At 39.5% G+C, this 26,784-nt stretch overlaps 2 protein-coding genes across 2 annotated transcripts in view; one reads left to right on the plus strand and one right to left on the minus strand.

Annotated features, from left to right (window-relative positions):
• Positions 1-6,171, plus strand: part of LCP2 (lymphocyte cytosolic protein 2) — a 44,238-nt gene extending 38,067 nt beyond the window's left edge. The window contains exons 18-21 of the mRNA XM_060092549.1: positions 2,119-2,213; positions 2,823-2,900; positions 4,431-4,586; positions 6,049-6,171. Coding sequence (XP_059948532.1) covers positions 2,119-2,213; positions 2,823-2,900; positions 4,431-4,586; positions 6,049-6,171 — 452 coding nt within the window. The remainder of the gene's footprint in view (positions 1-2,118; positions 2,214-2,822; positions 2,901-4,430; positions 4,587-6,048) is intronic.
• A 2,873-nt stretch (positions 6,172-9,044) lies between these two features.
• C3H5orf58 (chromosome 3 C5orf58 homolog) lies at positions 9,045-13,727 on the minus strand. Its single transcript, XM_060092550.1, has 3 exons — positions 13,719-13,727; positions 12,961-13,054; positions 9,045-9,196 (listed from the first exon to the last, which is right to left on the minus strand). Exons 1-3 carry the CDS (start codon positions 13,725-13,727, stop codon positions 9,045-9,047), a joined length of 255 nt encoding a protein of 84 aa, XP_059948533.1.
• Between the last annotated feature and the right edge of the window lie 13,057 nt (positions 13,728-26,784).

The raw sequence follows: 26,784 nt of genomic DNA on the forward strand, positions 1-26,784 counted from the left end.
TTCCTCCACACACGCCCCTCAATTTTCCAGTGTCCACAACTCATTATTTTGTGAACCTACTTTGTGTTCCTTGCCTGGCCCCTGCAGGCATCTGAGCTTCAGACACTTCACTTACAGCAGTATCTCACAAAGTGAATTCCACAGACTCCTGCTTTTATGAGTTGGTGATGGGGATTATTAATATAAACAGTCAGTTAATTTTTTTGGAATAGAGTCATCCCTCTAATATGGGAGGGGGGTTGGTTTCAGGACCCCACAGATACCAAAATCCAAGGATGTTCAAGTTCTTTGTGTAAAATGGCATAGCACCATCAGAACTTCACATCCACAGGCTCCACATCCACAGATTCAACCAACCCACTGGCTGAACCAATCTGCAGTTGGTTGAATTCACAGATGTGGAACCTGTGGATGCAGAGGGCTTACTTTACTACCTTAATCAAAATTGAACCCTTTTCTCCTAAGAGTACCAGGACACCTGGTCCTCAGTCTAATCCTCCACTGGCTGTCCCAAGGTCAGGAAGATAAAGGATGTGCTGTATATTGTCCGAAACCCTTGAGGATCTAGATGTTCAGGGTGGTGGGTGACTGCAATGAAAAGTAGTATATTGTCTGTCATGAATAATGACTTAGTAGTGCTAGCCTGCAGATGCAGAAGCAGAAAGAGAATAATTCCTCAACTCTAAAACAGCCATGCACTATAAGCCTTGATTATATTACTTTCCCATATAGCTAGATTTCATTCATTCAACAAACATTATAAAAGTGCCTGCCGTGTTGGACTGCAAAGGTGGGCATGGGGAAGGTCTGTTCAGGTACTTGGAGCCATAAGAAGGAAGATCAGCAGCTCAGGCTAGCCTGATCTGCTTATTTAGAAACAGGGAACATCATCTCAAGTAATCCAGGTGACATGGCTGGGAAGACTCTGGCTCTTCCCAAGTAACTCTCCTCTCTCAGTGGCCCAGGGGCAGGCAGTTTGCCCCTTGTGGTGTATTGTAGATGGAGTAACAGCCCTGGTGCAGAAGCACCTGGAGTGCTTGTTAAATGCATATTCCTGAGCCTGGGTGATACTGGGTCCCCCTGGAATTCTCATTTATGCACAGTAAAGTTCAAGTCTTGGCGCTGCCACTAAGAGCACATGCTTTATTTAGACTCTCTGAGCCTTTGTTTCCTGATATTCAAAAAAGAAGATAATACCCACCTTGCGGGGTTGCTGTGAGAATGAAAGGTAGCATACATGGGTGCCTTACTCAGGGCCTGGACGGAGTAGCGCTGAAAAAATGTCTGTTGAATGAACAAATGAATGATGCATGAATTATTAAGAGAACATTCAACTCACAGAATTTCCCAGCCTTTAGCAGCTGTTCTGGCACACAGCAGACAGCCTTGGCAATTATAAATCAACAAAATCAAACCTTTCCTGAAACACATTCTCTTGGAAAGTTTCAGGGAACTGGCTACAAGAAAAAAAGGTGTTAGAGAAGGCGAAGCACAAGTGCTGGGTAATTTATAGAACCCAATACAGACTTCCTGATTGATCAGATAGTTGGCGGGGCTTTCTATGGAAGTTGAACTCTGTAGAAAATTTGGTAAAGAACAGCAGATAGTAAACTCTGGTTCTAAAAGCTAAAAATATTCTTAAGGTAACTTCACCTCATCTCGGGTAACTTAAATTTCTTTTTGTGAAAACAATGAGAACATAATGATTTTATCACCACATTGTCATCACATGGGTGGTATATGTGTAACGTGCACAATGAAGCAATCACTCAAATGTGTGGTAGTGTCTCAGAATTTCACTGGCCTGGCTACAGGATAGGGCCTGAACAGCCCTTGTGGTTTCGAACAAGTGGCTTTTTTTTTTTTTTTTTTTTTGGCTGTGTGGCATGCAGGATCCCGACCAGGGATCGAACCCGTGCCCCCTGCATTGGGGGCACGGAGTCGAGTCTTAACCACTGGACTGCCAGGGAAGTCCCGAAAATTATATTTGAAGCTGTGGTGTCTTGAAATGTTAACTGCTGGGAATAACTGCAAGGGCATTTTGGGGGGGGAAATGTGTTATGACAAGTGAAAAATTGCTTAAAGTAAATGAACTTTCAAAATGCTCTACTTTTGAAGGCCCTACCAACAGGCCACCTCCCAGAGGTGAAGGCAGGAGCTTTCCCTCGCCAGCTCCAAACAAACCTCAGCTACCATCCCGTTCGGAAGAAGAGGTAATATAAAGCATATGTTTGTATTTTATTTCTACCCCAGTAAATGAATCATCAGAAACTCCCAATGAATACTCTCTTGTTCTTTTATCTTCTGTTAGTCTTAATTTTTTTAGTGAAAAAAATCAAGAGGAAGACTCAGATGAAAAATAATATGTTCTTTTTTCCTTGGTGTTGCTCTTCCAATGGCAAATGTGTGTTTTGCATTAAACAATGAGAAAAATAATCCTGCTTTTCATCTGTTTCTTGGTTTATGACATTGCATAAGTCACTTAACTGCTCGTTAACCTAGTTGTTTTCATTAAATATATTATTATACTACACTGAAGAAATTATTACATCTATATCGTTCCTGATTAGAGGCTTCATTATATATGAAATGCTTATTCACTGCTATTTTTGCAACTAGTGTCATGAAAAAAAGCAGTTCACACAGAATATCTTCTATTTATTCTCACCTGAATGATTCTATATTCAAATTAAGAAAATAAATGCTTCAAACTTCATGGAACTGAGGTGGTGATTTATGGTAATGATTACTTGGAGGCTTTTCTTTTCACTTACATATGTAACTGCAAAATTTATACCATTTTTAAAAATTTACATTTTCAGAATTCATTAAATGAAGACTGGTACGTTTCTTATATTACCCGATTAGAGGCAGAAGCGGCTCTTAGAAAGATAAACCAGGTACTGTGCTAAAGTTTATTTTTTAAGTAGTTATAAATATTAATGGAAGAAAAGAAATGGAACTGACTTTTACTGAGTATCAATTATGGGCTAGGAATTCTGCTGGGTGCCATTCATGCTGTTATACCAAGGGGGCCAATTAGTGTCAGCTTTCCACCTACCAGTGTCCTACCAGACTCTTAGGACCCTGGGGAAAAAAATCTAAATTAAGGTGGTCATTTGGCTGGCAGAATCTTAGGAGATTTTATTAAGTAAAATGGTTCATCTTTTCACAGGAATCACACAGCATCAAAAGGAGACTCTCTTTCCCCCAAATTTCCAATGTCTTGTCGGTTCCATCTTCCTCTTGATACACAGTTGCCATCCACATCAATGTGAAGGGACCCCGTATTGAGAGAGACAACAGCAATTTTTTGTCCTTTCCGCTAGAAATTTCTAGCTGTCATTTAATATGAAAGGTCTTAAACCAGATTTCCTGTCTTCCAGTGCTGAACATTAACCTTAAATCTATATATCAGAGGCAGGAAAGCAAAGATCCTTCATCTTTCTTTCACATCTCGAGACTGCAAGAGTAGTTCTCAAGCTTGGCTGCACATTTAAATCACCTGGGAAGCCTTAAAAAATTCTGATTCTGGTCCCACTTGGAGAGATTCTGATTCAATTAGTCAGGGGTGCTGTGTGGGCTCTGGAAGTCTTCAGAACTTGAAATTCTAAAGTGAAGCCAGGGCTATGAATCGCTGGTCCACACGTATATTTGTTCAACAGAGATGTTCCAACTAGAAGTTACTCAATCAACCTGGAATAAAAAAAAACAAAGGAAAGCCATAATTGCAGATTGGTGGCTATTTAGAACCATCCTGATTCAATACACAGAGGAGGGAGTAATTTAAATGATTCATTTTATTTTAATATTACATCTTTATAGTATTAATATTATGTAGCTAATTTATGGAATGAAATTTTAAAGTACAGGACAAATCACAATACTATTTTGGTAAATATCAGAGAAAAAAGGGAGATAAGAACACAGATGGTCCACACTGGATTTTGTTCAGGTGTTTGATGATGAAACACTGTACCTGGATACCATGAGGTTTTAAAATGGGTAAATTTCTTAGGAATTTGGGTGTTTTCTGACTTTGACTGTGGAAAGAAAGAGTTAGGGAAATAGCTCTCAGCAGCAGGAAGATATATCTTTACTTAACCAATAAAGTCCTTATTTTGCTGGCCCTTTATCCACTCAACCATCTATCATTTGTTATTACTGAAAAAGAGATTCCTTTTTCATCAAGAGACTTCAAAGAGGTCTCTTTGAAATTTGGAACTTGCTCTAACATAATCTCTGCTGCCTCTTTCTTGACAACCAAGAAATCCATGCCACATGGGACTGCAGCTGTTTGGGGAACTAAATGTTCACTGAATTGTCAACTGGTAGGTTCCCAGATCCCTAGAGGCTTGTCTACTGCTCTCACAGGCAACAGGAGTATTGACTTTTGCTGCTCCCATAATAACAAGAATCTATCCTTTTAGGATGGCACTTTCCTGGTTAGAGACAGCTCTAGAAAAACAATAACCAATCCATACGTCCTCATGGTGTTGTACAAAGATAAAGTTTACAACATCCAGATCCGTTATCAGGAGGAAAGCCAAGTTTACTTGTTGGGAACTGGACTCCGAGGGAAAGAGGTAAGGACTTCTAGTTGTAAAATTTCCCCCAATTCTCTATTTATGCCTCTCTGCATACCTACCTACATGGAACCTTGCTGTAGCATTCTTTTGGGGTCCATACTGCCTGGCAACTTTAGAGTTAAGTCACATTAGTGAAGCCCTTCCTTTACTGGAAGGAAATAAAATGGTAACAGTATCTACCTCTGCTACTTATATCTTTTGTTCCAAATAGTCTAAAGTCACATGTGTAACTTAAAAAATATATGTATGTTAGCATTTAAATTTTTAAAAATCCAGTTAGATGCTGCCAAAGGCAAGTCCCTTCTGTGACACAGAGGTGAATTAAGTCACCTCTATGACATAATTTTAACGTAAGATTACAGTGTATTTATAGGTCTGTGTCTTAAATGGATATCTGGAAAAATGACTTGGGTCATTGCTTACTAAAAATGGAAGTAAGGCCAATGAAGGTGGCCAGATTGCCAAAGACCTTTTCCTCTATTTTTCCAAGGTTTATGCTAGTCGCTTTAATGCCCCAAACATGTTCTTTAAGTTCAAATTTCCAGGAGGAGGATCAGCTGAATCAAATATTTCCAGAATGAGAAACAACTTACCCATAACTTCCACTTCACTCCAAATATTTTTAAGTTATGGTAATGTAAACCAGTAGGAAAAAAAACCCACATGATTTTGGTCACGTTTGAATCACTGGTTCAGCATGGGTAGAGCTGCATAGGTCCTATAGAAGCAGAGATGTCTGCCCTCCAGGACTTCTACTGGTCTAGTGTGGAAACAACACAAATACAAACCACTCATTGCAGTTGCCCTGGAGGGAGGCACCTAGCAGAGTAGTCTTGGAGGAAGTGCATAACTCTGTCTGGGGTACCAAATGACCTCTGACCCATATCTAGATGGATGGATGGGGGTTTCTCAGTCTGACCATCAGGGATAGGGTGATCCAGGTAATGAATGCAAAGACTTGCTACAGAGCAAGTGAGTGTGGAGGTGGCAGTGGGGACATGGCGGAGATCATGAACAGACACCGGCAATGCTGTCTGACCTCCTGATTCCTTATACCTCCTAACATTGCTCGTGATTTAGAGTAAAGTAGGGCTACAAAAACCAAAACCGAACCACACAGATAGAACGATCCTAAGGTAAGGCTATCATAATTAGACTCTCCCTCTCTCCCTCTCTCTATCTCTATAATATATATAATTCCCTATATGAGGTTAAAAATATATATACCTAAATACATATTTGTCTTTTGTCCAAGGTTTGCTGGATGTTGGTGAGGAATTATTTTTTTGCAAAGTTCTATAGCAGAAATCATTAAAATATTTGCCAAATTTTACATGTTTTTTCCCATAATCCTCATACTTCAAGAGGTAGGATATTATGCAGATAAAAAAAAAACTGAGAGTGAAATTCACACTACCTATTCCAATGTTGATTTATCTCCCTATTTTGAATCTTTCAGGACTTTCTGTCTGTGTCAGATATTATCGACTACTTCAGGAAAATGCCACTTCTGCTCATTGATGGGAAGAACCGAGGTTCCAGATACCAGTGCACATTAACGTATTCTGCAGGTTATCCCTAGCAAGTTAGCCAAGCAAATGAACCTTCCTCCTGCCTCTGTCCCAGCCTGGGAAGATCAATCAATCTTGGTAAACCGTCAAACACTCAGGACTGATTTGAACCCCTCAACATGAACACAAGGGTTTTGTTCTTTCCCTTAAGAAAGTGTTTGAAATGAAGACTGTCAAAGATCCCATAATTTATTTATTCTTCTTCAGTATGTGCAAAGTGCATGAGTAATAATGTTCACACCTAAAGTCTAGTAGTGAACTGTAATGATTCATTTTAAAAAGATGTGTATTTGAACACCCATTTCCAAGTACAGTAGTTTACATACCTACAGAAATAATTTGGGGTAAGTTTCAAAATGCTGAAATGGTAATAGCTTTTGATAACACGTAAAACTGATTTTTTAAATAGCCAATCCTTTACCATTCAAAGCAATCACCAGTTTTATATGTATAATTTGAAAATTACTAAAATTTAATTTCTCAAGAGCAATAATTTAAGAGGCTTCAAAAGTGTTTCATACTTATTTGGTGCTTTTGCTGGGGGGATTTTTGTATACTTTTTTAATGAAAAAGATAAATGCGGTTGGGATAACTTCTTGGAATTAAAATTAATCTGCCTTTTGCTTCACTTTTTGGTTCCTAAAACAACTTTATTGACTTTATTTCATTCACACTATTATTTTTCTGTTTTAAAGCAAATTGAAGCAACAAATACCAAAAGAAAACATTTTAAATTTAGAGATGAGACTTTGGTGTCATGTACACCTGGATTTAATTTTATCACAACCGACACCCACACCCTACCTCCTCCACCCCTACCCAACTCCAAAAGCATCATCAAGTGATGTAGATTTTTATCAAAGTCTTCCCGGGAAGATGAAAAAGCCATGCATATATACATGGAAAAATTTGATCAGACTTTCCAATTAGATACCATTTTTCTATTTTTATCCCCCTGACAACTGTCATAAAGCCCTCTCTTCACCCTTCCCCAAAAGGTTTTATAAATTCTTTAAAGCAATTCACTTCTTTCCTTCAACCTACATATCTCATTTCACAAAAAGTAGTAGGCATTTCACAAAATGAAAACCTCGCATTTAGTTAAGTTCTCCCCTTTGAGGCCTTGGTTGTTATTCCACAACTTTTTTTTTAATTAATTTATTTATTTATTTTTGGCTGCACTGGGTCTTTGTTGCTGCGTGCCAGCTTCCTCTAGTTGAGGTGAGCGGGGGCTTCTCTTCGTTGCGGTGCGCGGGCTTCTCATTGCGGTGGCTTCTCTTGTTGTGAAGCATGGGCTCTAGGCACACGGGCTTCAGTAGCTGTGTCACGCAGGCTTCAGTAGTTGTGGCGTGAATGCTCTAGAGCACAGGCTCAGTAGTTGTGGCACACGGGCTTAGCTGCTCCGCGGCATGTGGGATCTTCCCGGACCAGGGCTTGAACCCATGTCCCCTGCATTGGCAGGAGGATTCTTAACCACTGCGCCACCAGGGAAGTCCCCACAACTTTTACTAACAAAAATTTTTGGCTTCTCTGTTTAATCTGCGAGTTTTCTGAGTCACAAAGAATATCTTGCATCTTCATTTTCATGAGCTAACAGAAAGACCACTGGCACGATTTGCTAAGATAATGAGCATGTGGAGACTTCTAATCAATGATGACAAAAAGGATGCTTCGCAAAACTTCATCCTTAGAAACTGGAAATTCTCAAATTAGGGTCCAGAACTCAGGAATTCTAAAGCTGAAAATCGTGCATTCACTTACCTGTTTATTCAACAGGATATTCAACAAGTGTTGATGTCATGCCTATTCTGTGCACTGAGCTAGGTGCTGCGTAATGAGGATAGAAAACACTGCAAGCTCTGCTGACCTTGTGTCTCGCTTCATGGTATTCTGTACTTTATGTTCAAAAACATCTAAAATGAAGGACATGGTAGATTTCAAAGCAACTATATAGTAGTGAATTATGTTTACAAGGTAAACGCTTATTAAGTTTTCGTTGGTGGAAAGGGACAGAAATTAGGAAGTTTTAGAATAAAGGTATCCTAAAACTAAAACCCATTCCACTTCAGTGACTGAAATGAGTGGTATCTGATGCTTTTATGACTAGCATTCTTTCTCCCCTTCTTCAGGCCATGGCAACTCTGTTCTTTTGGTGGGGTCTCTCCTTTGCTACAGACCCTGGCATATGATACCAGCCTCACCAAACACAGTTGCTCAGGACCCATCTTAATCAAAGCTGGGCCAATCAGGATCTTTCGCTGGAATGTTAAACACTGAGACAGAGAAGATCTCTTTTCTCTGGGATCCCCAAAAGATAATGCTGTACACCTGGAGTTGTCTACCATACCTCTACCCCCTTCTACCTGGCATATGGAGGAAATCAGCTTTTAATAGGAGAGGATGAAGCCAATGTACAGAAACAGAACCAGGATACAGACATCTGATGAATTAGTGGAGGCCCTGAAATCTATCCCAACCATGGACTTTCAAGTCACATGACCCAATAAATGCTTCAGCTAGCTTGAGTTGCTTTTGGCACTTGCTACCAGGAGAGATCTGATTAATATAAACTCATACCGTACATTTATAATTTAGTGACTCTCTTTCAACCTAAGCCAAATTCAAGCATAGGGTAAAGGATAAGCAGTGCCTCATGGCCAATTTCCTATGTCATACTCCTGGCATTAATGAAATAAATTAGCCATTCCTTGAAACATTAAAACAAGAAAATAACAGCCTTCAAGAGTATGAAATGATTCTTTACAACTCAACATATTTTTAGTTTGTTTTTTATTATATTAAATATATTAGTAAACTCAATTCTCCTAGGTATGTGTTAATTCAACAATAAAAAGTTATAAATTCACAACAAATACATAAAAAATCAGATTAAAAAACTGTTAGAAGCAAGACATACATCTGACATTTTAGACTCTTCAAAGAGGGGGTTGTTTCTTTCTGTTTCCTTTAAATCATCCGTCTTCATAGGATGACCAAAACATAGGGTAAGGTCACAAAGCAGTAGCTGGGAGAGCTCTGTGTAAAACAAAATAATAGAAGACATTATATCGTAGCACATATGTCATAGGCAACTATTATTACTTTAAGGAGCTATTTCCTAATTCTTAATTTAGCTTTCTTTTAAGTGATTATTGCTCAAACCACAATTTAGATGTGCCCAATTTTGACTTAGAGTCAAATTTATATACTACAAAATAAGCGTGATATAGAAACTTACTAGAAGGGCTCTTTAGCTCAAATTGTCAGTTATCTTACTAAATTGCAATTTGATTTATGCAAATTTATGTATTTTTAAAATTACTATTTTTATCTGTTATACATGCACATAGTATAAAGAATCAAATAAAGCATGTTGCAAAAAATAGCAGTTCCTATTCTCCTAGAGGCAACCACTTTTAACTTTTTTGGAGCCCATTTTGTTTTTGTTGCTTTTGTGGTTCTCTTCTGTGTTTTTTTGTTTGTTTGTTTTGGGAGGGGTGGTATTTAACCTCCATATCTCTAAATGGCATGCATATTTTTTTTTTCAATTTTAGGTATTATCTATTTGCTTCTGATCACAGAAGATTAAGATATAGCTCTTTTCACTTATACCCATTCCCCCACGGTACTTGAGGACAATTTTTCTTAGCTCAATATTTAATGTTTAAATTTTTCTTGATTATATAATCTTTACAGCTGAGTCCTACATGCTGTTTCCCTTCCTGCAAGCTACCACCCAACCACAGTTAATAATTGTTTCCTTTATTCATTGCTTAATTATCATGGATATATCCCAAATTTCTGCAGTTGGGTAAATCTCCTCTCAGTATAGTCAAGTGCCTTGACTATTCTATTGTTGAAAGCCTCTCCTCTCCTAGAGCTGTCTGATCACCTCTAGTCTGGACTGACAGCTCTCTAGGACTGCTGTACAGCTCACATCTTGGGAACTCCCTTCACCATTATCCTAGGGTCTCCTTTCACCCCTCCCTTATGTGGAATATCTTTTTTCCAGAATCTCAGGTCTCTCTTTCTTTGGTTTACTCCTTTGTTTGGTGGAATGCAACCTAGGTAACTTCCTGAGGTGGGGAAATTTATGTCTGAAAATTTCTCTCTCTACACCGATGCTTAATACATTGACTGGCTATAGAAATCTAGGCTGGACATCATGTTTCTTCAGATTTCCAAAGGCATTGCTGCATTTTCTTTTAGCTTCCAGTATTTCTATGGAGAATTTTCATACAATTCTAATTCTTAATCATTGTTTCTCTTTAGAAGATTTAAGAATCTTTTTTTCTTCCAGTGTTCTGAAATTTTGTAGTATTGTTTTCTAGTATGGGTCTATTTTCAATCTACTGTGATGGGGTCTTTCATTGTAAAAAGTCATATCCTTCAGCTCTGGAAAATTTTCTCAGATTATTTCTTTAATGACTTCTTCCCCAGCCATTGTCTATGTTCTTTCCTTCTAGAACTCCTGTTTATTGGATGTTGGACTTCCTTGTCTGTGTTTTTGCTCCACACTCGAATTTTCTTCATTTTATCTTTAAACCCTTCTCCAGAGTTTATTTCTATGTCACACTTTTAACTTTGTTCTCTAAATATTTTTTATAGTATCCTGTTCCTTTTTCAGGAACATAGCATCTTCTCTTACTTCTCTGTGGATATTAATGATAGTTTCTTGGAGTTTAATCTGTTTCTTCCCCATTGATTGAATCTATTTATTGGTTTTGTCTCTGCTTTTCACATTAGATGCTTTCCTCAAATATCTGTTTTCCATACTTGTCTGCTCATATTTAAGACTATGGTACTAAAAAGACAATTGGAAGTTCTTTGCCCATGGTGGTCTATATTGTGGGGTGATCTGGTTGGGTATTTTGTTGGAGGAACCTCTGCTATCAGTATCTTTAGGTCTTTTCTCTTAGGCTGGTCAGATTCCTGAAAGAAAAATCTGCTTGAGGGTATAAATCTGGCTGCCAATGTCTTGTAGCCAAGTGGGTTTCCCCGCTGTGGGTCTTGTAACTCAATATGTAAACTTTGTCTTAAGACCCTTGTTTTTAGTACTACTCTTTCCCTCAACTTGTAGGACTTTAAATTTAAATCTCAGGTCTATCAGTGACTAGTTGGGTAACTCTGGGAAAGTTAGTTAACCTCTCTATATCTGTTTCTGTATCTGTAAATGCCAATGGTATTATTTCCTACCTCATAACGTTGTTATGACGATTGAGCCCATTTATGTAGAGCTCTTGGAAGAGTATCTGGATTATGGTAAATGCTATAAGTGTTAGCTATTGATATTATTACTTTTGGGAGAAAGTGGGGGTAACAGTGTTCGTTTAATCTTCCCTGTTTACCAGAAGTCTACCTTCCTAGTCTAGCTCTACAAGTCTTGTATCTTCACTGCCTGCCCTACCCCACAACTTTTCAGAAACACATTTATCATAATTATTTTATTTTACTTCATGAAAGAATAATCCCCAAACCAGAACAGTTAGATAATAAAGTTTGAGAAGAATCTAAAGCTTCTCTAATTGTTTTATATGAGTGCAAGCATCCGGAACCAATTATTCATTTAATCAATGTTTTTCAAGAGCCTATTATATGAAGGCACTGTGTTAAGTGCTAGGAATACCCTTAAGGAGTTTACAGATGAGCAGGGATAGGAAAAGTAAGTAGACATGCAATTACAATACAGTGTGATAGGTAATATGAAAAGGTAGAAGAGGGCTTTCCTGGTGACGCAGTGGTTGGGAGTCCGTCTGCCAATGCAGGGGACGCGGGTTAGTGCCCCGGTCCGGGAAGATCCCACATGCCACTGAGTGGCTGGGCCCGTGAGCCATGGCCGCTGAGCCTGCGCGTCTGGAGCCTGTGCTCCGCAACGGGAGAGGCCACAACAGTGAGAGGCCTGCGTACCGCAAAAAAAAAAAAAAAAAAAAAAAAAAAGAGAGATACAGGCAGAGACAGTGTCTGTATACGGTCATGTCTGCAGGTAATGACCATGAGAAGTGACAAACAGAGTGAACATAACAGAGCAGAAATATGGAAAGAACCTAGTACCTGATGAAGTCTTTAAAACTCTGAGTTAGCTTTAGGGCTGCCAAACCTTGGATCTTCTTATTATCTTCCATATTGTATAAGCCATGTTAAATTGGTATTTTGTTACTTGTAGGAAGGTCTCATAACTGACACTGAGACTGTCTTCAAATACCAAAGGTTTTCATAAGAATAACCACTACACAGTCAGTGGTTTCAATGGTTAGAAATAGGACCAATGGATGAAAGAAATAGGGAAAAAGATTTCAGCTAGTCCATGAAGAAGAACTGTCTAAGATGGAATAGATTGACTGGTGATATAGAGAGTTTCCCAACATAGGAAATGTTTGGTCAAGAATAGGTGAAATATTCAATCACGGAAATTTTACATGCCTGGGATAAAATTACAGAATATGTCTCTAAGCTGAGTGACTAAACATCATAACCTATAAGATCTAATCCTACTAGAACCATTAATTCACACAATCAAGCAAACTTACAAGTTTTGACTTGGAGGGAACTTTAGGGGCTTAGTAATGATTAATGGATTCAGGGATGAAAATTCAAGTCTGCTAACCTCCAGGTCAATGCTCAAACATAATGCATCTTCAGAGATCTAGTTCATATTACAGTGTAAGCATTTCTTAAGAAATAGAAAAATCCTAATTAGTAGGCAAAATTCAGTTTCACCCCAGCAGAAGCACAAATTGACTCTACTATTTATTTTATAACAATGACATGCAAACATTTTAATTCAGTGATTCCATACTTACCTTTCATTTTCTTCAACTCCAAAGAAATTGTGTTAATATTTTTAATTATGGCTTCCACATTTAGCTTATGGTTGGTAACATTATTGTCAGACATCTGATTTTAAAAGAGAAACAAAAACAATGTATAAATCAGGAGTATTTGTGTATACTTTAAAAATACTTAAATTTTCAACATTTCTGAAAGGAAAAATCTGTTATTTCAGAACTAAAATATTTGTGAAATTATAGTCTCTTTAGAGAGACTATAATGGCTAGAATTCCAACATATGAAGGAATCAACTTAATATTTTTCCAACTGAAAACACCTGTAACTGGAATTCTTAGGATGAGGTGTCTTCTTTAATCAAACCATATCCACAAGATGGGGCCCTTACAATGGAAATGCAGATGTCCCCGTTTCAGAAAGCCTCAGCACTTATAAACTACCTTACAATTTAGCAATCTCATATAAGAGCTTCTCTAATTTTATGTAAGTCAGCATCTTTTTCTAACTTATGCTTGAATGACAGGGTCCATACATGGTTTCTTTAAGTACATAGTAAAGCTTAAAATAAGATTTGATTATAAGTCCTTGACTACAAAGATGGCAACATGGCCACTTCTATTTTAGCTTTGGGATTTAGGGCAACACACATTTTAATTTAGCTGAAATGTGTAAATCAACGTGTTACTATGTTATATATAAAGTACATATATTTAGCCAATTGTGTCAGAAATAAATATATAGAGGTGTTCTAGGTGATTCACTAGAAACTAACCTTAGCCATTCAAATATCTCAAAATAACTTGAATAAACCACAATTAGTGCACACAGCTCCAGAAGGTGGGCAGTTACGTGTGAGGCTGCTGTCCAAAAATTGAAAACAAACTAACCTTGAAATCAATTCCTTGCCTCTGCCTTTTCCTGAGTCGGGGGAATTTATCCTATTTCACTCACTTCAGAGCCACTGTAAAGGAAATAAATTTTTTTCATCTCCAGACAATGAATAAACTACACTTTGCATCCACCTACAAGCCCCTAGGCAGTGAAAATGGAATGGCAGCTCTCTTACTTGGGTATGACAAAGCCAAAGACCCAGGCTTGAAGAGAAAGCAAAGATGATAAAAAAAAAAAAAAAAGGAGGTAGGGTGGGGATGGTACAATTAAAGAACCTTAAAGATAAGAAGGTAAAAATAAAATACAAGTAAAAACCAAGAGGTAAGTAGAAACGAAATGGATGGAGAAATGCCCAAGAAAGTTGACCCTCTCCACTCTGGGGTCAGGTTATCCAGGGCCCTCAGGTGCCCGTAGGTGGGGTGGGGTCAGAGGCCAGAGTGGCAAGGGGACCCTAGTCGACCAGAGCGAGGCCAGAGCTGGTCAAGCCTTCCCCAGGGAGCTCGGTCAGGATATCACTCAGAGAAAGGAGAAGCTGGTGAAACAGTGCTTCCCCAGGAGGTGGGAAGTGGAGACCAGGCTCGAGGGCCAAGGGAATAGGGGGTCGGACGCCACGATACCACAAACTGAAGGCAGGAATGCAGCTTAGGCACTAACACGGGGCCAGAGGCCAGGCCCTCCCCGTGAGGAGCGATTATTATCCCTTAAGTTTTCCTTCTAAAGGCCAAATCCTCCTCCTTGGCGTGACACGCGTGAGGAGCCCCAGGCCTTCGGCGGCCACAGGCTGGGGCCTGAAGATGGAGCCAGAGGCAACCTCGAAGTTTCTGCAGTCCTCAGGCTCCCAAACCTGATCAGGACAACGCAAAACGTGCTCAGCAGCCTTGACCACCAGCCCTCCCTGGAGCCGCCCAGACAACCGCTCCTTCTCGACCCAACAGATGACGATGCCTTTGAGGAAACCGGGCTCTTAGCCACGGGCTAAGAGACCTGGCGACCCGCCCTGCTTGGCGCCTGAAGATGGAACCTGAGGCAGCTTGGACATGTCAACGGTCTTCACCTCCAGCCCACACACCAAAACTGGATTAAGATTATTTAAAATCTGGTAACCCTGGGCGGCCCACAACACTAACCCTCTCGGTTCCCAGCGCGCCAGCCGTCACCGAAGTTCTGGCTGCTAAGTGGGGAGACCCGGCAGTGGAAGTGAGACCGGGCTTCCTGATTGGCCAGTTTCTCCGCCTAGTGCATCCTGGGAGTTGTAGTCCGTGGCTAGGCCCCTGCAGAGAAGGTTCTGGATGCCAAGCAGGATGTGACTAGCACTACCGCGTGGGCAGAGAGGGAGGGTTGAAAGGCATTTTGCGGCCTATGTGCCAGGCACCGGGCTAGGTGCTTTGAAGCCCTTGTTTGTGTTTAATTTTCACAGAATAGGATTGTGGTTAAGGTCAGACTCTGGACTGAAACTGCTTGGGCTTGAATTCTACTCCGTTGCTGCTTTAGCTGTAGATGTCCTCAGCTATCTTATGAGGGTAATAATAGCTGCTTTCTGTCTTCTTTTGAAGGTTAAGTGAGATAATGCATCACATTGGGCTTGGCAGATGATGTGCCCCATAAACGTTAGCTATTATCATTCCTATAAATCTGTACAGATGAGCTGAGAGGTGTACACTGGTCTCTTGCCAAGTAGAAAAGTTGGGATTCAAGCCATCTCTGCTGGATTCCAAGAGGAATCGCTGTCATGACACCCTCGGGAATTGCCTTAGACTTGATGAACTCCAGCATCAGGTTCTATACAAGTCTGCCTTCACTAAGTCTCCCTTATAACACTCATCAGCCTCTTCAACCAGTCCCTTCCCAACAACCTCCAACACATAATCTGTTTTTATTTTATATCCAATTACCTTCAGTTTAACACTAGAATTTGTTGTCTGATGCAGAGTTAGATAAATGAAGAGGGGCACAGAAGGACTGAGCTTCAGTCCTAAGGATAACTAGCTATGTGATCTTGGAAAAGAGTAACTTCTTTTCTCTGAATCTCATTTTACTCATCCGTTTCCTTATGAGAGAGACGGGCCTGATCAGTGTTTTCTAAATTTCGCTCATTATTGGGCCACTGTTATGACTGGTTGCCCTTGCTGCATACAACCTACATTATTACCTTAATGTTTTAAATTTACTTCCCTTTAACATTGAAATATACTTAAAATTTTTTATGTCATTGATGTGAATGAAATAAAATTTAAGCAGAAGGGAATGGGAAAAATAAAGACAATGAAAATAAAACATTTTTAATCATTTAGATATTTCTTGCTTCTCAATGGCTGTGATCCTGAAGCCTGAAATTCTTTGTTAAAATGGGTTATTAAGTATTAGAGAAATGTTAAAGATAGTCTAGTACAAACTGAGACTTTCTTCTTGATGTAGTCAGAAGAATTGAAAGAGTTGGATGTGGAATAACTCTAACAGTATGACTACACATTGTTTAATGCCTCTGTACCATATAAAACATCACTCATATCTTTAGTGAGATATGTCCCACACGTTGCTGAACATAGGATTAGCTGCTGTCCAATACACCATCCCTGTGTAAGATTTCTTCATGCTTGTGGAATCTAAAAAAAGAAAGCAAACAAATGTATAAAACAAAACAGAAAGAGACTCACAGAAACAGAGAACAAATTAGTGGTTACCAGTGGGGAAAGGGGAGGAGGGGTGGTGTAAGATAGGGGTAGGGGATTAAGAGATACAAACTACTATGCATAAAGTAAATAAGCAACAAGAATACAGCACAGAGAAATATAGCCATTACTTTGTAATAACTTAAGTTATTAATTAGAGTACAATCTATAACAAATCTGAATCACTACGCTGTACACCTGAAACTAATATAATATTGTAAATCAACTATGTTTCCATTAAAAAAAAAGACTTCTTCATACTCAACAGACTTCAAAACTCACCTCAATCCTGGAAAGAGTCTTCCAGAATTAACCCTACCCAACTCTGCAATTTCCAACTAGTCTCTCTGCCAATGCTTCCTTCACTCACTATTTTAATTGTGGACACTTGCTAGTGTCAGAGTCTTGCATTTTCTTATTTCTGATTTGTGTACTGAGCGTTTTTTAATCTATTTCTCCAAGTGCTGAGTAGGGGGGACAAAAAGAGGCACAGAAGTCCAGGGAATCAACATTCTTTCAGCATGCACTATATTATACATTAAGTTAGAAGTGTTCATCTTCTGACAACTCTCTGAGGTAGCTGTTATCACCCTAGTTGTATAGAAAGTGAAGCTTGAGCTCAGAGAGCTTAGTGCCTGCTCAGGGGCCACAAGAACCAGACTCAGTTCCAAGCACAGATCTTGTCTGTGAGACTCCAGAACCTTCTGTGCTTTTCAATTTACCAAGTTGTCTGCCAGTCCAGGGCACCATCTCTTGAAACATGATGGAAACAAGTACACCATGGCTTTGAAATGATTTGAGATTCACAGATTATTAAATTTGAACACACACACACACTAATATACAAAGGAGCATATAAATATGGAGTGACCAACATAGGGTGAGCAGCATTTATTCTCTGAATTAAGGATATCATAAACAAAACAAAAATAACTGCCACTACTGTTTTATATGAGCAGAAATTAATTTAAAATCAAAAAGGAAGGAAGAAAGAAAAGGAAGGAAGACAGAAAAAGATGAAGATCATAATAATTTTGGAATAAAAGACTACCTTAACAAAAATCTTACTGGATGTGTCTCTGCCTCTCCTTCACTGATGCAGACTAGTGAAAACTTCACCTCAGATCTGCATGATTCTGGATGTGTGTTTGGAAACTCCCCATAGATAACAGCAGGAGAAAAGAAGGTGTTTAAGAGAAGTAGGGTGAAAAAGGTAGGTGGGCTGAGATAGCATTGAGGCTGAGAATTCTGAAAACCAAGTGACGATGGGGGCTGGGGCTGAGTAGGATGTGGTGTCTCTGGGGCCCCATTGTCCCCAAAACACTGAATCCATTCATCCGCAGGGTCCAGCAAGTGTTTGCAGGACCTGCTTCAGCTCAAATACCTGCGGAGAGTCTGTTCACAGGATTTTTGATTAAATCTAAAGACCTTCTACCCATCCACAGTTCTGATCACTTCTTATGAGTATGTTCAAACTACTGTACTTGGGAAAAATGCATTAATGAGCCTTTTAAAAAAAAGAATTAACTTTGTGCTTCTTCTAAATTAATGTTATAAGAGGGAAAAAGAGATCTGAAGTCAGAAAAAGATAGATTGTAATAATGTATTTTCCTCCATAAAAATGTCTTAGAACAATGATGACTACTTATTGTAGTGCTTTTCCTCCTCAAGTTACTATAGATTCTGTCTTTTTTTCCCTAAGAACATAAAACTTTAAAAGCATGATCTGCTACTTAAGGCTTGAGACTGTTATAGATGAGGCCCTAAAAAAATCTATTTTCCTACCAAATGTAAAATAGATAGCTAGTGGGAAGCAGCCACATAGCACAGGGAGATCAGCTCGGTGCTTTGTGACCACCTAGAGGGGTGGCATAAGGAGGGTGGGAGGGAGGGAGATGCAAGAGGGAGGAGATATGGGGATATATGTATATGTATAACTGATTCACTTTGTTATAAAGCAGAAACTAACATACCATTGTAAAGCAATTATACTCCTATAAAGATGTTAAAACAAATCTATCTTCCTTAATAAGTTTGCAAATACAACACTACAGAAACCCAAGACTGGTTGCTTTTGTTGATTCTAATGTTAATCAAATAAAGGAGATTAAAAAGCTGGTAAATTCTCCCATAAAGAAAAAAGCTGTTAGAGAACAACAAGGTGATTAAGCATTTTATGGAGCTGAGTGTCTCAGTTAGTTTTATTACAAATTCTTGACATAAAGTCTTCATTTCCAGGAAAACAAATTGAGTAAATTATCTCACATCTTCCCCTTGTTCTCAGAGTTCCCATTCCCATCCTCCCACAGCTCATTGTAAATTACAAGTGCTGGTCTCTGTGCCTAGGGCTGGCTTCCTGCTGGAGCATCAACTCCCTTTTGAATATTGCTTTGTACAACTCCTGTGTACACAGATTTGGGAGGTAATGAGCATATGCTTGGATCATTCCCTGAGGAGCATGACCAGTGTCCTCGCTCATTAGAACAGCCAATGGATTGGGAGATTGAGATTGACATATATACACTAATATTATAATATAGATAACTAATAAGAACCTGCTGTATAAAAAATAAATAAAATAAAATTCAAAAATTCAAAAAAAAAATAAGAAAAGAACAGCCAATGCTTTTGCCATAGCCAATCACATAAAGGAAGACAGCGCATGGCTTCTGCCTCTGGTCTGAAGTGGAAGTTGGATTAGCTGCCTTCTGTCTTCCATAGCAGCTGAGATTACATCGGACCGAGTCATTTTCTTTTTCTCTGAAAGAAACACTTCTGAACTTTAGAAAGAGGTTATTAACAGAAATCCACATGAATCACTGCATTAACTAAAATATTTTGACTTCTAATTAAGAAATTACTTTATGTAAAAATCCTGCCATTTGTGACAGCAGGAATGGACCTTGAGGATATTATGCTAAGTGAAATGAGCGTAATTCGCCTTTCAGACAGAGAAAGATGAATACCGTATGTTATCCCTTATATGTGGAACCTAAAAACACTGAACTCACAGAAACAGAATGTAGAATGGTGGTTACCAGCGGCTGAGTGGTGGGGAAAATGGGAAAATCTGGTCAAGCGGTACAAATTTTAAGTCATAAGATGAATAAGTTCCAAGGATGTAATGTACAGCTTGGCACTCTAGTTAACAAGACTGTATTGTATACTTGAAAGTTGCTAAGAGAGTAGAGCTTTACTATTCTCCCCATCACAGCAACAGCGTGGTAATTGTGTGAACTGAAGGGTGGGTGAACTAACCTTATTGCAGTAAACATTTCACAATCCAAGGATGTAATGTACAGCTTGGCACTCTAGTTAACAAGACTGTATTGTATACTTGAAAGTTGCTAAGAGAGTAGAGCTTTACTATTCTCCCCATCACAGCAACAGCGTGGTAATTGTGTGAACTGAAGGGTGGGTGAACTAACCTTATTGCAGTAAACATTTCACAATATATCCATGTATCAAATCATCACACTGTACACTTTAAACTTATGTTATATTTCAGTTACATCTCAATAAAGCTGGGCAAAAAATTAAGTTCTGCGCCAACATTTCCCTCTGAAATAGGAAGCTACCCAAATAGAGTTGCCAATAAAATATGGGACATCCAGTTAAATCTGAATTGCAAGTAAGCGACAGATAATTTTGTTACTATAAATATGTACTTACTATAAATATGTCCTGTTACTATAAATATTGTATGGCACATAATTATATTAAAAATTTGTTTATCTAAGAATCAAATTTAACTGGGAATTCTGTACTTTTATTTGCTAAATCTGGCAATCCTATGCCCAAAACACTTCAACCATGAAAAGAAAAGCAAACAGTCTGAAGGCTTGTAGATTCAGTAGGTATGGAAGCCAAGAAAATATTGAGGTTTTCCAACTTGATGTCTAAAATAATAAAATGCAGACACTTACTGTGCCAGAATTTGGCTCCCTCCTTCCTTCAACATTCTTGTAACCCAAGAAAGAAGCTAGGTCTTTGAAAAAGCAGATGGACAAAAGCCAACAGTATTCAACATGGTGCTGTTTTTGACAGTTGCTTGCTATGCCTGTTTGCCTGAAAACTCTTTGCACTTGGCTTTTCAGAAAATGCCTTCATCCAGCAAGGCATATTCATGACACAAGTTGGGTTTATTTTCAGAGATCCATCAATCAGGGAAAATCTTCTCTGTCCCTAAATAAAATGTGTTTCTAATTCTATCATGTCAGCCCTCCATCTCCCAACAATACTTCCCATGCTTATTAAAGACATAGATCCTGATCAGGTGTTTCTCCCTCTGGGCATTGCCCCCCATGTCCACACCTCACTCTCATCAGCCAGCCATGCAATGAAAAATTTGTGCCTTTATGAAAAAAAAATGTATTATGTTCATGAAGTCAATTACAATAGAATCTAAGTGTGCACTCACTTTTTTAAAATGAAAAAAATGTATATGTGCATAAAAACAAGTTTGGAAGAATAAACACCAAAATGTTAATGGTTATCCCTGGGTCGTGAGATTTATGGGTGATTTCACTTTTTGGCATTTATTTATTTAGCCTAGCTGTAACTTTAGTCCCAGCCCAGCTTCTCTATAGTTTAAACTCTCCAGGGCATTTCTCACCATGGTAAAATATCAGTCACTTTGAGGTAGAGCTTCCCAGACTTTACAGTGTAGAAAAATTACTTAGGGAGCTAGTGAAAATGCAGATTCCAAGGCTCACCCCAATGACTCGGATTTAGTCAATCTAAGTTGGGGACCCCTGAATCTGCATTTTAAATCCCTCCTCTTCCATTTTAACCTAGGGGAGCTATGGACCATATTTTGAGGAATATTGACTTATGGCTTCATTGAGCATTTTCTACATAAATTAAATGTGTGACCATAGTTGAAATTTATTTTGGCTACTGATGCCAGAATTCAGTCATTTTTGAAAATTTTATGTGTATATATGTATATAAAGTATATATAAATGTATATAAAATAATATATATATATATAGGGTTGGCCAAAAAGTTTGTTTGGGTTTTTCTGTAAGCTCTTATATGTATATATGTATGTATATAATTTTCAGGCCTATATCAGGTCCACTTAATTTCTAATTAAGTGTTTGGGGCAGAAGCTCCCCCGCTCCCTGGGCATAGCAGCAAACAGAGACTCACAATGTCTGCTTGATTCTGGGAGTGGGGAGGAAGGAGATGGATATTCCAGCTTCACGTGCTTCCTAATTCAGGTCTTTATTTCTTCTATTTCCTAGGCTTTTTGTTTGTCTGCTTCCAGTTTCACTTGCCAACATAATGTAAACTCCAGTGCTAAGGTCTGAGATTTTACCTGATTTTCTTTAATATTTACATTTTTATATGTAACTTTTTGTGCTAAAACACTCCCTACTGCTAGCCCTGCTGCCATTCCCCTGGTCTTGGAAACCATCCCCCCGCCCGACCCCCAGCCCGGCCTGTGCTGCTTGCTATAGAATCCCTACTGGCTTCCCACTGCTGCTCTTGCCCCCATGATCTGCTTGCTCTGCACACTACAGGTGGATGTGCTTTTTAAAAGGTAAATTAGATCATGTCATCTCCTGCTCAGAATCCTCCAGTGGTTTCCTACAGTCCACTTTGGAAGAAGCACAAAGCTCCTGACCCTGGTCTATAAGGCCTTATGAGCTCTGGTTTCTGTTTGTCTCACACAGCTTTCAGTCCTAGAACATGCTGACAACTGTTTTGCAGTTGTTTCCTTCTGACCCTCCCAAACTGGTTTCTTTTTATGCTTTAGGGTTCAGAGAGGCCATCCTCTAATATCATCCCATCCTCTCTCCCAGCCCCTTATGTTTCCATATAATACTTGATTTAAATTGTACTTTTATTTTATTTATTTATTTTTTTTTTTTTGAGGAAGCACTATTCCTTTAATCCTCATATCAGCTCTGAAGAAGGTATGGTTATTATTTATCCCTGGGTTACAAAGGAGGAAACAGACAAGAGTTAGGTCCTACAACTCATAAGCAGTAGCAATTTGAATTCAGATCTGTTGAACTCCAAAGCACTTGCTCCTAAACACTAGGCCTCCAGAGTTTTAGACAGTGATGGACTCTGTGCCCTTCAAACAATTCCACTGAATATTGTTTCTCATTGAAGAGCTTCTGATAAAAATGAAATGACATAAATTGTACTTTTAAAATGTATGTTTCTCTTTACTTTTTAGTTTTGTTTGGGTTGGTCTCTTTCACTATTACTACATATCTTTTATAAGGGCAAGAAACTATCATTGTGCTCACCCTTGTCTACTCATTGCTTATGATTGTACTCTGTGCCTAGCACAATTCATGGAACATAGTTAGTGCTCAATAAATCTTGGTCCAGTGACTGAATAAAGGGGTTGGCCTGCTACAGTAGTATCCTGAAGAGTCAGAGAAACCAGGGTGTGCATCAGCGTCCATCACTCTGCTGGGCCCTCAGCAAAGTTCTGACAGTGGAAATCATACCTTCGTGGCTTCTAAAGCCCTCTGATGGAGGGACAGTTCCCATGGTGGCCAAGGAGAAAGTGGATGAACCACAGAATCTAAACACTGAATATTCTTAGTTTTTTCTGCTTTCTGATTCATCCTGGCACACAGACCAAAGACCCAAGACAGCGATGAAAAGCACACTCATGGCTGTCCTAGAAGGCAACAACAGGCCTGAAAGCTTCAAAGCAGCCTCGTGTGGTGTGGGAAGAATTATGAAACTCTGATAAAAGAACTCTCTTGGCTGTGGATCATCATTTGAATAAAAATCAAATGACTTAGGATCTGTCCAAAATGAAGGATGTTTTAATACTTTGTGTGTAAAAACACTGATATTTTGCTTCTTTTTTATTAAACAGATTTTATTATTTTTCAGAATCTTGTCAGCATAATCATTTTATGGGTGGATGGAATATTCAGCCCTGCTGCTGCAGGAGTTCTTTCATAGCAATTACCTTGTGGCACTTTCACTGTAATTAGGTTTTCACGGAAGGTTTTTCCCCGGGTCTGTGTAATAAATGAAATATGACCAGAATTTAAATTTGTCAATTACAAGCAAGCACAGTGCATAAACACACAACAGAGCCATGAATTCCAAATCGCAGGCTGTTGCTGGGGGGCAGATGCTCTGAAAATTAAAATGGAAATAAAACTACTGACTGGCAAGTGAAAAGTGGCCCCCATAGAAAGCAGATCTCCCCTAACACTCATGCATGATTCTACCCAACGGGGCAAGCTCTTGATTACAGATTCTTTACCGTGAAACCGACAAATCAAGCAGCAAGTAGTGAATTTGTGTTCAAATAATTTACATTGGCCTCTGATCACTTGCCCTATGTTTCTTGAGGCTAGATCAAAAGGATTTTGGACACGGCGGGCCAGAGCCCACAGCAGTATGCAGCCTGATGGTGGGGTTCTGTCTGAGTGGTTCAAGGAGAGACAGATTTGGGGGCAGGGTCTGTTGTCTCCCAGCAGCAGCTATTTTCACTGATCTGACTTCAGTAATTGCTCCTGTGGGGCCCTCTGCCGACCATCTCTTGTACAGGGGGAAATTCTAGGAGTCTGCAACTGTTGAGGACTCTTGACAAATCGTTTATTTCATTAAAGGAGCCACAAAACAAGAGCAACTTTTTTTGAACTGCATGTATAAGAAGCCCTAGGCAAGGGAAAAGAGACACATTTTTGTAAACTTATTGAGTACCGTGCATGTATTCATGCGACAATTCTTTCTTGAGTATCTCTTGTGTGTCAGTCACCAAGTTTTAGGCATATAGGGGTGAGCCCAAACTGACAGGTCTCTTGCTGGTCTGCAGGTCGACATGGATAGCTCTTGGTCTGGAGGAAGAAACAGACTGGAATCCACAAACAGCTCAATTTAATTAAGGGCGTGCCATGTGTTGGGGGCAGCTTTCAGGAAGAGTGTCCCTGAGGTAGGGACATTCAGGCTGAGATCAGAAGGAGAGAAGGACATTCCAGGCTGAGGAAACAGCCTGTTCATGGGCCCTGCATCAGAAGAAAGCTTAGTGCATGAGAGGGCTTGAAAGAATGTCCAGCAAGGCTAGAGAGCAGGGAGCAAGGGGATGCCTAGGGCAAGAAGAGATGGGAGAAAGGGCAGAGGCCAGACCATGGAGGTTGTGTGGAGGAATGCAGTCGCTCCTGAGACCCATGGGAAGCTACTAAGGGCTCTTAAACAGGTAAAGCCTGGGAATGGTGGTGGTTGATAAGATCATATTTGTGGTTTGGAAAGATGGCCCTGGCTTCATGATGAAGAACAGATCGAAAGAGGGAAAGAATAGGCTCAGGAAGTCCAGTTAAGAGTCTAGTTGAATAGTCTGTGTGAAAGTTGGCAATACCTTGTTTAAAATGGTGTGCAGAGAGATGGAAGTGAAATCAGAGAATGTTTAGGGGATAGAATTAACATGGACTTGGTGATGAGTGATACATGGTGATGGAAGGTCAGGAGCATTAAGCATGGCCTGCATTATCTCATTATTGTTAGAGCCTTGCAAAATAGCATTGTCCCCATTGTACACATGAGGAAAAAAATGGGCTCAGAGCAGTTTAGTCTTGGGCTAGAGATCATTCAGCTGGGAAGCGGCAGGGCCATATGCCTACTACTCCCCTGCAGTGTCTCTGAGAGCCCATGGGGATATTTACCCAGGAACTCATCTCTCCCATGTACTCTCAATGTATCCCCTACTTCTTGAGAACACCCTAAAATGCTTACTGTATTTGTTTCCTTGTCTGTCTTTCCTGCTAGCTTGTTGAGGCCTGGGCCTTATTTGTCCCTGTATTGTCAGTAATTATTCCAGTGCCTGGCTCAGAGTGGGGGCCAGGGAGAGTTTGCTGAGTGAATAAGAAACTTTCACCAGTCTCTCATGGAAGGAAGTCAGCTGGAGGTCACTGTGTGTTTTTAAACAACGTTCTCACTGACCTAATTCTCTCTTGCATTAGGACCACAGTTTGGGGTTTTTTGTTGGGAGGCTCCAAAAGGACATTCAAGAAGGATCTAGAAGTTTCTAGTGGTCTAGTGTGGTTAAAAAAGCATAGGCTTTGGAATCATGTGTCTTTGAATTTAAATCTTAGCTCCTCAGTTTATAAGCTGCACATCCTAGAGTTACTTATCCTTTCTGAGTATTCATGTCCTCATATGTAAAATGAGGATAATTTAAGTATTTACTTAATTGGGCTGTTGTGAAGGTTGCATCTGAACATCTTTACAAAGGGCTTGGCACATTAGTTTATAATTCCCTGTTTTTGTAGAAAAGAAGGGGCAAGGTTTCATGGCTAGCCAAGAAGGCAGATGGGGCTGGGAATGTCTCTCCATTTGGCCTCAAAATTCCTGTCGCTTACAGACTCCTCTTCCTGTGGTTTATTCTGGAATAAGGAAAGAGGAAGCTGGCTCTCTGGGGGTCCCTGACAAGCTGACAGATGTCTCCTAAGGCAGCTTTCAACAGAGAGCTCTTTTTTTATTATTATTATTATTCTTTGTGATTTACAGTGTGTGCCTACAAGCCTCTGGGCATGATCATGGGGTAGGAATGGAATTAATAAATCGTATCTGGTTCCTGCTTAATTCACGGCTCTGACAAAATTAAAAATGGAGACAAGTAGGAGAACCTAAGCAAAGAGTGTCCCAAAGCCTGGATTCTGGGGCAAAGGAGGCTGCGGGAAGAATGTCGCCTAGCCAGAACTGCAGCTGGAGTCAGACAGATATCCAGATGGAACAGAGGAACCTGAGGACATGCCAGAAAGCAACAAGTCTTTCCAATTGAAACCTTTTGATTTAAGGAACCCAGGACTCTGGGATCATATATGCATGGGTTCAGATCCTGGCCATGTGGCTTATTTCTGTTAGCTGAGCAAATGGCTAAGGTCACACAGCTGGTTATTTGCAGAACCAGATTAAGATGTAAATCTGAATCCAAACCTGTGGTTTTTATTCACTGTGGGAGAGGAAAAATACTTTTCTCTCTACCCTTCTAAGTTCTTGGCTACAACTCCCTGTAATAAAAGACAGATTTTATTACAAGAGAAAAACAAACAGAAGTTTATTAAAATTGTTAAAAAAACAAAATTTGACGGAGTAAAGTTTAAAGATCTTACTGGCTTTATGCAACAATTCATGAATCAGGCAGCTTCCAAGCCAGCAGAGAGAAAGGCGCTCTGAGTAGCTGTACAAAATGAAAGACTTTTATAGGCAGAAGGGAGCAGGAATAAGAACGTTATACTAGGCAAAGAAGTGGGTTGGTTACTGTAAGGTTACTTTCCTTTAGGAGTTGGC

This window comes from Mesoplodon densirostris, chromosome 3 (genome assembly GCF_025265405.1).
Source record: "Mesoplodon densirostris isolate mMesDen1 chromosome 3, mMesDen1 primary haplotype, whole genome shotgun sequence".
In the NCBI taxonomy this organism is placed as follows: Eukaryota; Metazoa; Chordata; class Mammalia; order Artiodactyla; family Ziphiidae; genus Mesoplodon; species Mesoplodon densirostris.